Source organism: Marmota monax, unplaced genomic scaffold, assembly GCF_021218885.2.
Source record: "Marmota monax isolate L192 unplaced genomic scaffold, Marmota_monax_Labrador192_F-V1.1 WCK01_AAM20220418_F8-fsc00482, whole genome shotgun sequence".
Lineage (NCBI taxonomy): Eukaryota > Metazoa > Chordata > Mammalia > Rodentia > Sciuridae > Marmota > Marmota monax.
In genome coordinates, this window is record NW_026694066.1 from 1 (window position 1) to 17,965 (window position 17,965).

At 37.6% G+C, this 17,965-nt stretch overlaps 2 gene segments (V, D, J or C); both read left to right on the forward strand.

The window, feature by feature from the left end:
• The first annotated feature begins 9,719 nt into the window (after positions 1–9,719).
• Positions 9,720–11,084, forward strand: LOC124106613 (T cell receptor alpha variable 13-1-like). The segment is given in 2 exon segments: positions 9,720–9,839; positions 10,003–11,084. Coding segments are annotated over 2 exon segments (396 nt in total).
• Positions 11,085–13,677: 2,593 nt separating this feature from the next.
• On the forward strand, positions 13,678–14,477 carry LOC124106616 (T cell receptor alpha variable 14/delta variable 4-like). The segment is given in 2 exon segments: positions 13,678–13,935; positions 14,110–14,477. Coding segments are annotated over 2 exon segments (402 nt in total).
• The last annotated feature ends 3,488 nt before the right edge of the window (positions 14,478–17,965 follow it).

The following is a 17,965-nucleotide window of genomic DNA, read 5'->3' on the forward strand; positions in this document are numbered from 1 at the left end:
TCAACCTATTAAAATATCTATTAAATATTCAACAACACTGTGAGTGTTCATCAACAGAGGAAGGGCTGTGTAGACTAAACATGCCATGATGTGGTGCAAGGCAACCCCAGAACCTATCTGTGCTAATGTAGTAAGACCTACAGGATTTATTATTGAGCTCATAAAGCAAGGTACAGAAGTGTATCCAAAAGACATATGTTTTTGAATCAAATAAACACTATAAATGAAATTCTATATAGTTTCTGTTGTTTCACATATTTGGATTGTGATTGTAAATTTATAGTAAAACATCTGAGAGCTCACCTTCAAATTGAGAAGACAAAGAAAGAGTTAGGGTAATATTAATGAAAGGGACAGAACTGGGAGGGAAAGTCAAATGGCATTTTATGTCATTTTATTTGGTCTATATGTAGTGTTTTATTACTTTCAATAACTCATATATTTGTGAATTTTTCATAATATTAAAATTAATAAACAGTCATAAAATCCATCATTAATAGTTATCCATGTGCTTGTCTATCATCACAGAAAAGAAGAGGAGAGGGGAAAGTGATTACTTTCTTCAGAAGGTTTTGTAATCGCGTCCCATACATAAATGCTCTCCTGCTTCTGGGGTCATATAGCTTTGCTTTATGCTCATCTCAGGGTCCTACTCCTTGATTTCATCACAGATATGTGAGCTTTATTCTTCCCCAGTAGACTAGAAACTGTTCCCTCCCCCATTTCATATCCTTCTTTTTCACTCCCAATAATACTTGAATAAATGTTTATGAATTTATTTAGAATTAAATTAGAGAAAATCGAGGTATCAGCATATGGTGACAACTGATAGTTTATTTCAAATATAACATCCATAAAATGTCATTTTTAAAGTGTCCCTGGTCTTTGTGGTGCTAGGGGTCTAACCCAGAGCCTCATGTCATGTGCTCTACCACTGAGAACACCCAAAGCTCTAAATGTGATTCATTTTTAACCCCCCTTGAATCTAGGCAGTCTTTTTATTGCACCCCACCCTCTCGAATTGTTTGCTTTTCCTGCAGTAGAAAGTATGAGGTGAGTGGGGCTCAGTTCAGTGACTGCTGAGGACTTGGTGGTCTTCCTTGGCCTTTGTTGATAGTTTCAGTCCACCAGGGGGCACCCTAGGCTACACCAGGAATGACTTATTTTGTAAGATCCAGAAGAGGTGAACAGCCGGAGAGAGACAGCAAGGGGGCAGTGGATGTTGGTCTAAGTTTATCTCAGGCCTTCAGCTCTGCCATTCTACATAAAACCTCAGAAGGCTGGAACCTGAATCTGAGTTCTCTGGAGCCCTTATGTCTGTAAATTCACTAGGAGGATGATTCTCTGAGAGTTCAGGGAATTGAAATTTTATCTGGAATATGTTCAATAGAAAACATCTCCGTTACCTATTTTCAATTTTTGTTTTATTACAAAAATTTCCCAAATACACTGACACAGACATCATTGCAGGGCTTTTGATTCCAATATTTTCATATACCTTCCCTATGACTAGAAGGAAAAAGAATAAATGGATGAGAAGAAAAGATGAAAGATGAAGACCAAAATTAGAAGAAGAAAAAGGGAAAAAAATTATTTGACTTTATCAGCAGTGTATATCCTGACTGGTGTGCTGTGTGGGCCTGCAGGATGTATGGGGAAAAAGGTGGACAGAGCAAGGAGAGTGAGAAAAAATATATATCTGTTCAAATATCGTATGTATGTCATATTTTCATTTGAACCAATGAATTTTGTTGTAAATATTTTTAATGCAGATGTTGATCAGCTGATTTTAAGCAATTGTTTTTACTTCTTAACATACATTGGATGCTATCAAATGGTTTACCTTTATCAGAACATTCATATAAATGATTTCTCAAGTTCTCTTCCAAACTACTTAATGTGGGAAATGGACTTACATGTCCTGTGATTCTTCAAGGCTCTACTTTACACTGTTGACACATTGTTCCTTCCCTGAAGTTTCATCTACCTTTCTCAGATATTTTCCTCAAACACACTCTCATACATCAGAAAGAATAACAAAACTCAAAAGAAAAACAAAACCTACCTTTGTTTTCATCCACCAGAAACATCACCCCAGCCCCCTGTACTGTCCTCACACAGTTATGGAGCCACCACCACTGTCTCCCTCTGCCACTGGAGGTGGAGCTCCCTGTTAGGGGCAGGACAGAGCTCAGAAGTGACTGGTGCTCAGGGAGTCAGGTGGAACCTGTGGCCTGGAAGAACAAGCTTGTCTGGCTCAAGACCTGACACCTGCAGAGCAGGAAGAAGAGCCCAGTAGCCAGGCCAGCAGCCATGCAGAGGGGACTGGGGGCTCTGCTGGGGCTTCTGTGGGTGCAGCTTTGCTGTGAGTTGGGTTCCTCCCAGATGGGGCTGGAGGTCTCCCAGGGCTGACAGTGAGAGGGAGGGCAGGGAGAGCTGGCACCAAGCCCCCTCCCTGTCCTCCATCCTTAGGATTTGTCCTGGGATATTCTGCAGGTTTGTGATCTGGTCATGGATTCCCCAGTGACACCAGCTGAGTTTGCTTTTCTCTTTCCAAGCAGGGGTGAGAGGGCAGCAGGTGGAGCAGAGTCCTTCAGCCCTGAGGCTCCAGGAGGGAACCAGCTCTACTCTGAGGTGCAATTTTTCCATCTCCATGACCAGAATGCAGTGGTTTCCACAGAATCCTGGGGGTGGCCTCATCAGTCTGTTTTACCTGGCTTCAGGGACAAAGCAGGAGGGAAGGTTAAAGGCAACAGCAGATGCTAAGGAGCGCTACAGCACCCTGCACATCTCCACCTCCCAGCTGGAAGACTCAGGCACCTACCTCTGTGCAGCAGGGCACAGTGCTCCCAGGGGACCTGCAGCCTGTCCCAAAACTGCAGCTGCAGCCACAGTCTCTGCCTCAGGGAGACTTTCCCAGCAACCTCTGCACAGCTGTGGTGTCCTGATTCAGGTTGTAGCCCTGTCACCTCTGCTAACAGGATATTTCTCAGCACTGTCATCCCACATGGATTGGATCCTTTTCCTCCCACAAGCCCTTTTCAAGAAAAATTTTTAATAAGGATCCATAAGAGCCACTGATAAGGATGTCAGGGCCCCAAATACTGTTAAAAGAGAGCCTCTGGCTGAGCTTATATATGACATCTAAATTACTGTGATGAAAAATACTGGAAAAACTAAGATTGTCAACCAATAAAAAAGAGATGATCTAGTTTTCCAGATAGTCGCAGATTATTCCGTTTTTCAAGAAAAGGAATGAAGAGATATTGACAAGAAAAGGAATGAAAAGTACTGACAATACTTCTTCACTCTGCACACAAATGAACTGAGGATTACAGAGGGAGTGACTGCCTGCACTCATATGGTCACCACCTAGAGCAGATGGGGCAGAGGGGATTCACTCAGCAAATCTGACTACAGAGCTTGTGCTCTGAGTCAGCCAGCTTAGAGGATTCCCAAGTGCATGTGATATGTGTTGATAAATGTCAACGGTTTATATTGTACAATTTAGATGAAAAGTTATACAACTTATTCTTTTCTAAATGTAACTCTTTAAAAGAAGAGATCATTAAACTTTTTCTTTTGTTACATTAAAGCCATTGGTCTTCCTTTGAAGAAATCTATTGCCCATGATTTTCTTACATCATTTCAAGTTTGGGAAAGGAAGCAGAAATCATCCAGCATACCCACAAAGGCCTTAATTTGCTGTACCACATCCTAAAACTTCTCACAAGCAAATCAAAAGTTTAAGCTGCATGTGGATAAATTGCAATGTAAATGGAATTTTAGCCTCGCCAAGGTCTTTTATGTTAATATAGGGAATAACCTAGGAAGCAGTGAAACCTTGAGGTCAAAACAAGGACATTTGGGTATTTCAGTGAAGCTGGGAGCAAGACCAGCTTTTATGATGTGAAGTGTACAGTTTCATAGTGGTTGGGGCTCAGAAAAGGTTGGTTACTGATTAAACATTGTGCTACCATTGTCTTGAGAGTCTTAATAATTTTGTCTTTGATTTTGTGTTTTTTAAGTGAAGTCTGATAAGAGGCTGGAGCATGTGCCTGAGCAGAGGAGAGATACAAAGGCTTGGGACAGGAGCACACACAAGCTCAGGTTCAAAAGCACAGTGGGCAGCCTATGAACTGGCAGTTATTTCATCCATTCCAAGCGCAAGTGCACATTGGAAGCTCTCTGGGGCTCTGTGGTGGCAAACAATGTTGTAGGTAAATTTTTACAAGAAGAAAAGGTACATGTGGGCATTTGAATATAGCATTTTAAGAAATTGTTAGAATCCTTTGAAAAGTTTAGGAACTCTGGTTTTGAAAATTGATGCCACATTGCATGGTGAATATTCACAAGCTTAAAAATGGAAATTAAGTATAAAGAAAGTAGCTTGATGTAGAAGAACACCATTCTCGTGGAAGTTTTGAATAAACTAAGTATTTCCACAAAAGAAAATTTTAAAACTAATTTTCCTTTCAATTGAAAACACAGCAAAGGGAGGCCTAAACAATCATTCTGAATTATATACACTCATGAAGCTTCAGTCAGTTTGTAAGATTTCCACAAGTCACAGAAAGTATCAGTGAAAACCTTAAAATGCTGCTGTACAAATTTACGTTTAAAATTAAATTCAGACTCACAGGGTAATGATTTGCATGAGGAATTAATTCATCTTAAAAAAAGTGTTCCCCTAGAAACATCAAACCTAGAGTTACTAAAATTTAAATTTCAAACTAAGCTATTAGGTATCATATCATAGAAAATACTTTTTAAGAACTTCAGTATCTTTTGCATCATTTCTCCAAATCAGAAATTTAATTTGCAATCTTGTGTGTGTGTGTCTCTCTCTCTCTCTCTCTGTGTGTGTGTGTGTGTGTGTGTGTGTGTCTGTGTGTGTGTACTGGGGTTTAAACCCAGGAACACTTTACAACTGAGCTACATCCCCATCTTTTTTATTTTTTATTTTGAGACAGGGCTTCATGTTGCTTACTGCTTTCCTAAGTTGCTGAGGCTGGCCTTGAACTTGTGATCCTCCTTCCTCAGCCTCCCAAGGTGCTAGGATTACAAGTCTGCATCATTGTGCCTGGCTTAGTTTACAATTGTGCAATTATCAAGGGCATCTGTCATCACCTCCAATTATATTTCTCCAAAATGAAGTTGTTAAAAGAATAAGTTTTGACAAAAAAATATTTGGGAATCAATCTAACAAAAGAGTGAAAGACCTCTATAGTGAAAACTACAGAATTCTAAAGAAATGAATTGAAGAAGACCTTAGAAGATGGAAAGATCTCCTATGTTCTTGGATAGGAGACAGAATTAATATTGTCAAAATGGCCATACTACCAAAAGCACTATACAGGTTTAATGCAATTTCTACTAAGGTTCTGATGGCACTTTTTATAGAAATAGATAAAGAAGTCATGAAATTTATCTGGAAAAATAAAAGGCCCAGAATAGCCAAAGCAATCCTCAGTGAGAATAGTGAAGCAGGAGGCATCACAATACCAGACCTTAAATTATACTACAGAGCAACAGTAACAAAAATGGCATTATATTGACATCAAAATAGACATGTAGACCAATGGTACAGAATAGAAGACACAGAGACACACCCACATAAATAACAGTTATCTCATGCTAGACAAAGATGCCATAAACATACACTGAAGAATAAATAGCCTCTTCAAAAAATGGTGCTAGGAAAATTGGATATCCATGTGTAACAAAATGAAATTAGACCCCTATCTCTCACCCTGCACAAAACTCAACTCAAAGTGTATCAAGGATCTACACATTAGGCAAGAGACCCCATGCCCACTAGGAGGAAAATAGGCATGAATCTCCCTTATGTCAGCTTAGGAATTGACTTCCTCAACAAGACTCTGAAAGTGCAAGAAATAAAATCAAGAAGCAATAAATGAGATAGTATCAAACTAAAACCTTCTTCACAGAAAAGGAAACAATAAAGAATGTGAAGAGAGATCCTATGGAATGGGAGAAAATCTTGACCACATGCACTTCAGTTAGAGCATTAATTTACAAGATATATAAAGAACTCAAAAACTTAACACCAACAAATAATAACCTAATCAATAAATTGGCAAAGTAACTGACCAGACACTTCACAGAAGAAGAAATATGACTGGTTAACAAATATATGAAAAAATGTTCAATGTCTTTAGCAATTAGAGAAATGCAATTCCTTCTCACTCCAGTCAGAATGGCAATTATCAAGGATACAAGTAATAGTAAATGTTCATGAGGATGTGGAGAAAAAGGTACTCTCATTGTTGGTGGAACTGCAAATTGGTGCAATCACTCTTAAAAACAGGAATCTCTTTTCTGAGATTCCTCAGAAAACTTGGAATGGAAGCACCATTTGACCCAGCTATCCCACTCCTAGACATATATCTGAAAAACTTAAAATCAACATAATGTAGTGATGCAGCCACATCAATGTTTATAGCAGCTCAATTCACAATGGCTAAACTATGACATCAACCCAGATGCCCTTCAATAGATGAATGGAATATGGAATATGATTCAGCCACAAAGAAAAATGAAATTATGGAATTTTCCAGTGAATGGATGGAACTGGAGACTACAATGCAAAGCAAAATAAGACAATCCCCCCAAATGAAAGCCTGAATGTTCTCTCTGATATGTGGATGCTGACTCACAATAGGTTCACTGGATTGGAAAAGAGATTGGGTGAAGGAAAGAAGGATGGGAATGGAAAAGACAGTAGAATGCATTGGACATAACTTTCCTAGGTTTATATGAATATATGACCAGTGTAACTCCACATCATGTACAACCACAAAAATTGGACATTATATTTCATATATGTATGATATGTCAAAATACATTCTACTCTCATATATGACAAAAATAATATATAAATAATTTTTAAAAAGAATAAGTTTTGAAAATCATATAACTTAAATTGCATTAGAAGAAGGCAGAAAATTTTTATTCACAAAGAAATATTCACAAAGAAAGATTATTCACAAGATATATTCACAAAGAAATATTACTTATTTTAATGTAAACTTATGATGCTAATTTAAGTTTGTGTTGATACTTATATGTATAACTATAAATCTTATTGTGTTTTATAAATAATATAATATTTTGTAAAGAGACATGTATATTATATTATTTCATAGCACTTTTTCTGCTTTTTAAACAAGGTATCATCAATTTTCACTTTGCACAAAGTTTTACAATATTATAGCCATCCCTGGTTAAGAATCTTGAATCCTGAAGTTATGCTTGAAAGAAGGTGGTTCAAGCTGGAAATCAATAGGGATATTTGAAAAAGTTCTTTACATGTAAAGTTACATGTCTGTCTCTCCTAGGTTTTCCAGCTTGTTCAAGTGTTTGTGTGTTTCCTATGAGAACAACATGACATTACAGGTAAATGAAAGAAATAATCAGAAGGAAACATCCTATTGATCCCTGGCTCACACATGGAGTACACCTCCATACCAAACCCTGTGATGATCTTTATACTTACTAAAGTCCCATTTTATTCTATTTTATGTGGAAGTAGTCTCTTCCTAATCCATCATCCATTATTGATGTTGTACAGCAGTAATGGAAACCCATCCTGAGGATCCTGTCTCTGCTTCTGAAGAGGCCCAAAGATGGGTTAGTGTAACCTCATACACAATAGATTATGTGTGGATGTGAAAATGCTCTTGGAGTTCCATGGTGCAGGGTCATTTCTTTCCCTCTCATACTACTCCATGTCTCACACATCCAGTCCTCAATATATGCTTTTTCTGTTATATTGTGAAAAAACAATTTCATAATGTCAGTTTAGTTTCAAGTTTTCTAAGGATTTGCCATACTTCTTTCCAGAGTGGTTACACCAGTTTGCAGTCCCACCAACAATGTATAAAATTACATTTCTTCATATATCCCTGCCATAAATTATTGTTATTTGCATTCTTTGATAATTGCCATTCTGACTGGAGTGAAATGGAATCTCAGTGTAGTTTTTTTAAATTTTCATTTCTCTCATTGCTAGAGATGTTGAACATTTTTTCATGTATTTGTTGACCATCCATATTTCTTCTTCTGTGAATTATTTGTCAATTCCTTTGTCAATTTATTGATTAGGTTATTTATTTTTCTGGTGATGAGTTTTTTGAGTTCTTTGTATAAATCCTGGAAATTAATGCCTTCTCTGAGGTCTGCTTTGTTAGATAGGAGAGTAGCTACATATATTTGTTTTGCGGTCCATTTGCATGATATATCATTTTCCATTATTGAAGAGCTGTGATCATTTACATTTAATGTTATTATAGAGAGGTGAATTGCTCATTCCTGCCATTCTGATTTGTTTTTAATTTTATCTTATTTTTCAACTTAGCTCCTCTTTAAATTAGATTTGTTCATTTGTGAGCTCTTGTGTTTGTTTTTGGTTTCATCTGTATGTAGTATCTCTTAATGTATTTTCTGTAGTGCCAGCATCGTATTGGTAAATTCTTTTAGATTTTTCTTCTCTTGGAAAGTATTTAAATTTCTTTTTTGTTTCTGAAGGAAAACTTTGCTGGATATAGCAATCTTGGTTGACAGTTATTTTCTTTCAGGACTTTGAACACATCATTACAAGTTCTCCTGGATTTTAGAGTTTGTGCTAAGAAACCAGAAGTAATTCTGGTGAGATTTCCTCTTGATACAACCTGCTGTTTTTCTTTTGAGGATTTAAAAATTCTCTCCTTGTTCTTTATGGTAAACACTTTAATCATAATACATCAAGAGACATTCTTTTTTTTTATCTTTATTTGGTTTATTTATTTTTATGTGGTCCTGAGGATCAAACCCAGTGCCTCGCACATGCTAGGCGAGTGCTCTGCCACTAAGCACAACCCAGATCCAAGAGACATTCTTTTTTGTTCTTGTCTATTTGAGGTTTTGAATGCCTCCTGTATTTGAATATCCTTCACATTCTAAAAGGTTTTGAAACATTTTTGTTATTTCCCACAAGTACTTATTTATGTCATCAGCCTATATCTGAGTATTCTTTTTGATTCCAATGATTCTTAAATTTGGTCTCTTAATGTTGTATCAGAATTCTTGTATACTCTGGTCATGATTATGTATTTTATTTTCTTTAATACTTTTTCATGTTCAAGGCCAACTCTTTTATCTTCCAACTCTGAGATTCTGTCTTCAGCATGGTCCACTGGATTACAGATGTTCAACTAAACACTTTATTTGATTCAGTGTGACTTTCATTTGCAAGATTTCTATCTTGTTCTTTTTCAATATTTATATATCCTTATTGAATTTCTCATTCTTATCCTGTACTAACTTCCTTAATTAATTCAGTTGTTTTTCTGTGTTCTTTTGGAATTCATTGATCATTTGTATAATGATTGTTTGCAATTATTTATCTGGTATTTCATCCACTTCATTATCTCTGGGGTAAGTTGTTGGTGAATTATGAACTTTAGAAGGCATTGTGTTCCTTAGTTTTATGTATTTCTTCTCTGTGTGGGATTTTATGCATCTGTCAGGCTGGATTTGTCTTTTTCAGTAGTTAGAAATGTGACCACACGGTGGCAGTCTACCCCAGCTGGTGCAGAGTAGGTGGAGGTTCATTGCAGTGGCTTCTGAATAATAAACTTGGTGGAGAAACAGGACCTTTTTCTTATTGGTTGGGTTGACAATAAGAGAAGCCACTAGAATTGTTAGAGACAAAAGGAGAAACCTGATAATAGAAGTAGCTCCTGGGTAGATTGCAAGTCTAGATCGATCTCAATTGGGAAGAACAATGAAGACATCTCCCTTTGCTTTATTCATGTTTGTGTGGCTGCATCTGGACTGTGAGTTGAGGATTTGGGGGAAGAAGACTATATTAGCAGATGTTCTTTAGATATCTGGGAAGACTGGCTTTATGCAGGTTTTCCATAGTCACTGAAGAAAACAAAAATTCTGAAGAGTAACCACATGCCAACATCATCTTTTTTTCTTTTACTTTCTGCATAGGGGTGAGCCAAGGAGAGAAGGTGGAGCAGCGGCCTTCTACCCTGAGTGTCCAGGAGGGAGACAGTGCTGTTATCAACTGTACTTATTCAGATAGTGGTTTGAACTACTTTCCTTGGTATAAGCAAGAGGCTGGAAAAGGTTTCCGGATGATTATAGACATACGTTCAAATAAGGAGATAAATCAAATCCAAAGATTCATTGTTGTGTTGGATAAGAAAGCCAAACACTTCTCCCTGAACATTACAGCCACCCAACCTGGCGACTCAGCTGTCTACTTCTGTGCAGCTGATGCACGATGCTTCCCAGACACCTGCAGCCTGTACTCAAACCTGCCACTGAGCTGAGCTGCTTCCTCTCCATAGACTTCCCAGTATACTGTTTGCTATATTTGTTTTGGAAAGCAGTAACTGTCATATAGTTATTAAAAGCATGTAATAAAAAAGTTAGGTCCATGATGATCTAGAAAGAGTTAGAATGTTTTGTTGGTTGATTATTCTTAGTAATTATTTTAAATTTGCATTTGTGGTACATTTAAGGTATAAAATATGGTGTTTTGATTATCATACACATAGTGAAATTTGGCAGATGATTAAAGAGATGCATATGGAAAGCATGGAGGAAGGAGCTTCCAACTCCAGATATTTGCATGTTATAGGTAATCCTAAAATTGCAATTAATGGATTCTTAAAGGGAATTAGAATGGATTTTACCTTGAAATTCAGACTTTGAAGATGAGTTCAGACTCCTCTCGCATAAATAACCCCTTGTGATCAACATAATACTTATTGTTGGTGGGTTTTAGACTCTTTAGTTATCACATTATTTATTTTTCTGATTATAAAACTTTAGATGCCAAATATAAAATATGTAAAATAACAAAAAATGTGAAATTGATAATTATGTATCTAGACAATTTGTTTCTAACATTTTGTCAAAGTATATGAAGAAGTCTATATGAAAAATACACAAGTCCACATATCTAATATACAATATAATAATTCTAATTACTCATCTTATAGTATATATTTGTGTCAAATGAATAGTTTTTGTCATTCTTTTCAAACATACAAAAAAACACAAAAGAAAAATATGCAATTTGGTTCTCTATATAACCATTTAACTATCTACATGCATTCTATGACATTTTGTTGTAAATTCAATTTTTGTGTCCAAAATTTACTTTAAATAAATGTATTTATTTTTATTTATATATGCCTTTCTTTCTTGATAAAGTTCCAATTTATAATGAAAGCTAAATTTATTCTTTCACATTTAATTTTCATTTCTCCCTTATCATTATTTCTGGTGAAATAATTTATTTATTTATAAAATATTTATTTTATATATTTAATACATATTTATATACTTAATATATATTTATATATTTACTACTAATGGCTTGGAGAGTGGAATTATTACACTAGTGTGTCTATTGCTTCAAATAAAGCATTACCTAATCAAGTTATTTTATTAGCAATTAGAACAAAGTAAGATCAATAAGAAATACATTACATTCTACCATTAAGATTAGAAAATACTATTTAAAGTATAAAAAAATAAGGATTGCACAGGAGATAGCACACCAAGTGGTTCCAATCAGCTAGAGAATTCTGTTCTGACAGTCTCAGAGGCACTGTACAGGTGGGACCAGGGCCCATGTGTTTCAAGGATCCTGGGTCAGCACTCATCTTCTGAGGACTATCTGCGTAAGGACATTGTCCACAGAATCTTAGTTAAGATTTTTAATGTGAGTTACTTTTTAATTCTTGTCATTTAAGAATGAGTCATACTAGTTGTTAAATGCAACTAAGGATTAATTCCTTGTACTTTATTTGCTCAACTGGTAGTAAATTGCACTTAATGAGGACAGTTCCACAGGTTCAGAGGCATCTTTCTCTGCATTATTTTCCTATCCTCTGTCATTGGGTTCAAATGACATACAGGCTGATTAAACGAAATGCTAGGAAAGCAGCCTGCTGGCATGGTGATGAAACAATGGACTATGCTGAGTTTATTTATCTGGTTTAATTTGTAAAACAATGAAATATGTAGGGTTTGGGAGCTACATCTGCCTACAGGTGACCATTTCACATCCAGAAAACATACAATTTTGTGTGGGGTGGCTGGGGGGAAGCAGGGCCACGAGAGCTTAGGTGAACAATGCTTTACAGGCTGTGGGGGCTCAAGCATGTTTGATACAGTAATTAATTTCACCTGAGTTTTGTTTTTTCTTTGTGGTACTGGGAGTGGAACTCAGAGCTTCACATATGCCATGCAGGTGCTCCACCACTGAGCTATACCCTTGCATAAGGACTTTAGTCAGAAAGCCATGTTTAATTCATCATGATCATCTGCTCAAGCATCACCACCCTCCAGGTTCTATGGTGCCTCTCATGGTGTGGGACTTTGTCTTCAGGACAAAATTTCTTTCATTAGTATAAAGACATCAAATATTTCAAGTATTTGATGTAAATTTCCAATATATAATATATGCCTGGTATTATTCTTTTTTCAGTTTTTAAGATAAGATTCAATTAATTAACAAAATTGGCATGGAGTGTCAATATCTTTTTTGGATATGGATGATTTTTGAATAATAGAAGTACAATTATGTGATTCCCTTGAATGAAAACTGCAATGGATTTATGAGAAGAACTTCATAATCTCATAAATTAGTTAACCTCCTGGTTAAAAAAAAATGTTGGGTGTTTTTAGAAAGCAGAGCAGTTGCAATAGATGTGGTGTCATCATATTTAATCGGGATTTCAGTGCAATATCTGAAGATGCTTCCATCAACCCAGACAAAAATAAAATTATTTTGAGAGAAGGAGGATAATCTTGACCATTGTATTAAGATACAGGGGATGGCCAGCAATGCGTCTTTGTTGCTTATCACATTGGTCAGTAATGTTTCTAGGACATGTCCTTATCTTTAATGTGCACATTAAAAAGAAGGGTTTTCACAATTTCTCATGCTATGGTCATCTGTCCTAGGGAGGTGTCTGAGGTAACTCAGTATAGGTTTCATGCAGATTTCGGTATACAGAATATGGGAACTTGCTGTGTTTCATCAAGGCCCCAGTTGAGGCAAAAGGAAAAATAAGAATTCAGAGGTTGGATAATCTGCTGACCCAACTCTGGTACCTAATCTGGCCTTCATGAACAGAGCTGGGCAGGGAAAACTAAATTGAGAAAAGAAGAGGACCTTTATGACAGGATTCACTGTCTGAGGGCTTCCTTCTAAACATTTTAGCAAAGAGAGATGATGATGATGATGATGATGATGATGATGATGATGATGATGATCATTTTCTGCTGCTTGGTCCAAGATAGGTAACTAGACATACACTAGAACTAATGGGGAATATTATTATACCAGTAAGCAGGTGAAGAGAGCTGCAGTGATTAGTAAACACAGATGAGACTTCTGTTGATAAAATGATTGATTTTTACCCTAGAATAAAAGGCACCACACACAGGTGAGAGTATCCATGACTATGGCCTCTCACCTGTCTCCATAATCCATCACACATAGTGCTTTAAGCAAGTGCCACCTCCCAGTGCCATCACAGGTGCGATGACTGAGCTCAGCAGTTGGTGGGGTTATTTTCCTTCCTGTATGCCCATGTTTGCTTTCAGGTTCAATGGTCGTTAAATTAAGAGTTAAATTAAGAAGGGAATCTGGGTGGGTGAGATCATCAGCCAGGACACAGAGAAGTTTGAGGTTACACACATCAACTCACTGCACCAGGAAGCCTCTGTTTCCTGTTCAGGGGCAGCAGCAGTTTGGAGCCCAGTGGTTCCTCCTTCACCCTGTCAGGCTCCCCTCCCAGGGCAGAGCCCTGAAGTCAAAGAAGAATTTCTTCTGAAGGAAAAAGGCAAACATGGTGCTGCCCAGGCTGCTGAAGCTGCTCATGGCATCAATGTGGCTGGGTAAGGATGATGCCGATGGGAATAGGCCTCCTCTGTGACTAAGGGACTGGGGGACAGGGTAGCCTTACAGAGACTTTGGAAGGGATGGTTAGCACTGTCTAAAAATGCACCTTTTCTTTTTTTGTTCCCCACCACTTGTCCCTCAACTTTCTGATTCTGTCCTTTTCCCTTCAGGATCCAGTTTTGCCCAGAAGGTGACTCAGGCCCAGCCAGCCATGTGGGTGCAGGAGAAGGAGGATGTGAGCCTGCTCTGCTCCTATGACACCAGTGATGCACGTTATAGTCTCCTCTGGTACAAGCAGCCCAGCAGTGGGGAGATGGTCTTCCTCATCCGTCAGAACTCTTATGGTCGGGAAAATGCCACAGAAGGCCACTACTCAGTGAATTTGCAGAAGGCAAGCAAATCCATCCAGCTTGTCATCTCAGCCTCACAGCTGGGGGACTCAGCGGTGTATTTCTGTGCACTGAGAGAGGGCACAGTGGGAGGACTGTGGGGGGAGGTGCACAAAAACCCAGGGTCTGCCTGAGACAGCCACCTGTTGGCGGGACCAAGGCAGGGAATGCCACCCCAGACAGGAAGTGGCAGGGCTGTGGCATCTCATGTCTGGGGTTGGAGGGAAAACACTCACTCTGAGGAACCCCTCCCTAGGTTCATAGACCACATAAGAGTTCTCACTAATCAAACCAGCCATATTCCTGAATCTTTGAATTGAAGGCAGACACATAATTTTTGACAGAAGATTGAAAAGAGAGAGCAGCTACAACAAAAAATGTTGGTTGAAGAATTGGCTAAGGAAGTTCCCAATCATGTGGCTGAAAAATATCAACAAAGATCTGTATGAATTGTTACATATTCAGATCAATTTGTCCAATACATATTTATTGAACAAATATTACCTTCCTTTTTTAAATAAAAAATGTCCATGGAATGTCTCTGTACATTTCCTTTTGGAAAGTATATGCTTTTAAACTACTATTTAAAGTATTAGTTTGGTTTAAGTTTATTTGTTGAGAGTAAATGATACTCACATTTATTTAATTTCTTTTTCTTTCTTTCTTTTTTTTTCGTGGTGCTGGGAATGGGTCCCAGGGCCTCACACATGTGAGACAAGGGCTTTATCACTGAGCCCCAACCCCAGCCCCTCATATTTACTTTCTAGAAGTTGCTACTATGCAACATACTTAGTTCTCAGAGTTTGTTCTGTCTAAACACCTCTAACTTCAAGAGCTCAATTTCTATTCTGAAAGTTTCCCTGACCCTCCACTGTCAAATCCATAGATGACTAAAAGTTATTGGCTTTTGTGAGGAAATGTGGAGGATCTCATCCACAGAGATTCAGGCTTATTTGTTTGTACATAAATAGGTACCATTTTTCCTAATCAAAATCTTTTGAATATATTATCTCTTTCTCTATAATGTTTCCACATTACTCATTTAGTTCTTGCTATCTGTTTTTTTTCATTCTGTGGTAATCTCAGGAATCAGTTTCATAGTAAATTGTGTTACCTGTTAGAATAAATCTTTCCTCAACAGTACCTTTTCATGGAGATTTTGATAATTCTTGCACAATTATTATTTTTTTTAATTTTTTATTGTTGGTTGTTCAAAACATTACATAGTTCTTGATATATCATATTTCACACTTTGATTCAAGTGGGTTATGAATTCCCATTTTTACCCCATATACGGATTGCAGAATCACATCAGTTACACATCCATTGATTTACATATTGCCATACTAGTGTCTGTTGTGTTCTGCTGCCTTTCCTATCCTCTACTATCCCCCCTCCCCTCCCCTCCCCTCCCCTCTTCTCTCTCTACCCCCTCTACTGTCATTCATTTCTCCCCCTTGTATTATTTTTCCCTTTCCCCTCACTTCCTCTTGTATGTACTTTTGTATAACCCTGAGGGTCTGCTTCCATTTCCATGCAATTTCCCCTTCTCTCTCCCTTTCCCTCCCACCTCTCATCCCTGTTTAATGTTAATCATCTTCTCCTGCTCTTCATCCCTACTCTGTTCTTAGTTACTCTGCTTATATCAAAGAAGACATTTGGCATTTGTTTTCTAGGGATTGGCTAGCTTCACTTAGCATAATCTGCTCTAATGCCATCCATTTCCCTGTAAATTCTATGATTTTGTCATTTTTTAATGCAGAGTAATACTCCATTGTGTATAAATGCCACATTTTTTTTTTATCCATTCGTCTATTGAAGGGCATCTAGGTTGGTTCCACAGTCTTGCTATTGTGAATTGTGCTGCTATGAACATCGATGTAGCAGTGTCCCTGTAGCATGCTCTTTTTAGGTCTTTAGGGAATAGACCGAGAAGGGGAATAGCTGGGTCAAATGGTGGCTCCATTCCCAGCTTTCCAAGAAATCTCCATACTGCTTTCCAAATTGGCTGCACCAATTTGCAGTCCCACCAAGAATGTACAAGTGTACCCTTTTCCCCACATCCTTGCCAGCACTTGTTGTTGTTTGACTTCCTAATGGCTGCCAATCTTACTGGAGTGAGATGGTATCTTAGGGTGGTTTTGATTTGCATTTCTCTGACTGCTAGAGATGGTGAGCATTTTTTCATGTACTTGGTGATTGATTGTATGTCCTCCTCTGAGAAGTGTCTGTTCAGGTCCTTGGCCCATTTGTTGATTGGGTTGTTTGTTCTCTTATTGTCTAATTTTTTGAGTTCTTTGTATACTCTGGATATTAGGGCTCTATCTGAAGTGTGAGGAGTAAAGATTTGTTCCCAGGATGTAGGCTCCCTATTTACCTCTCTTATTGTTTCTTTTGCTGAGAAAAACTTTTTAGTTTGAGTAAGTCCCATTTGTTGATTCTAGTTATTAACTTTTGTGCTATGGGTGTCCTATTGAGGAATTTGGAGCCCGACCCCACAGTATGTAGATCGTAGCCAACTTTTTCTTCTATCAGACGCCGTGTCTCTGGTTTGATATCAAGCTCCTTGATCCATTTTGAATTAACTTTTGTGCATGGCGAGAGAAAGGGATTCAGTTTCATTTTGTTGCATATGGATTTCCAGTTTTCCCAGCACCATTTGTTGAAGATGCTATCCTTCCTCCATTGCATGCTTTTAGCCCCTTTATCAAATATAAGATATTTGTAGTTTTGTGGATTGATTTCTGTGTCCTCTATTCTGTACCATTGGTCCACCCACCTGTTTTGGTACCAGTACCATGCTGTTTTTGTTACTATTGCTCTGTAGTATAGTTTGAGGTCTGGTATCGCTATACCGCCTGATTCACACTTCCTTGTTTTTGCTATTCTGGGTCTTTTATTTTTCTATATGAATTTCATAATTGCTTTCTCTATTTCTACAAGAAATGCCGTTGGGATTTTGATTGGCTTTGCATTAAACCTATAGAGAACTTTTGGTAATATCGCCATTTTGATGATGTTAGTTCTGCCTATCCATGAACAGGGTATATTTTTCCATCTTCTAAGATCTTCTTCTATTTCTCTCTTTAGGGTTCTGTAGTTTTCATTGTATAAGTCTTTCACCTCTTTTGTTAGGTTGATTCCCAAGTATTTTATTTTTTTTGAGGATATTGTGAATGGAGTGGTTGTCCTCATTTCCATTTCAGAGGATTTGTCACTGATATACAGGAATGCCTTTGATTTATGCGTGTTGATTTTATATCCTGCCACTTTGCTGAATTCATTTATTAGCTCTAATAGTTTCTTTGTAGACCCTTTTGGGTCTGCTAGGTATAGAATCATGTCAACTGCAAATAGTGATAATTTAAGTTCTTCTTTTCCTATTTTTATGCCTTTAATTTCTTTCATCTGTCTAATTGCTCTGGCCAGTGTTTCAAGAACTATGTTGAACAGAAGTGGTGAGAGAGGGCATCCCTGTCTTGTTCCAGATTTTAGAGGGAATGCCTTCAATTTTTCTCCATTCAGAATGATGCTAGCATGAGGCTTAGCATAGATTGCTTTTACAATATTGAGGTATGTTCCTGTTATCCCTAGTTTTTCTAGAGTTTTGAACATAAAGGGATGCTGTACTTTGTCG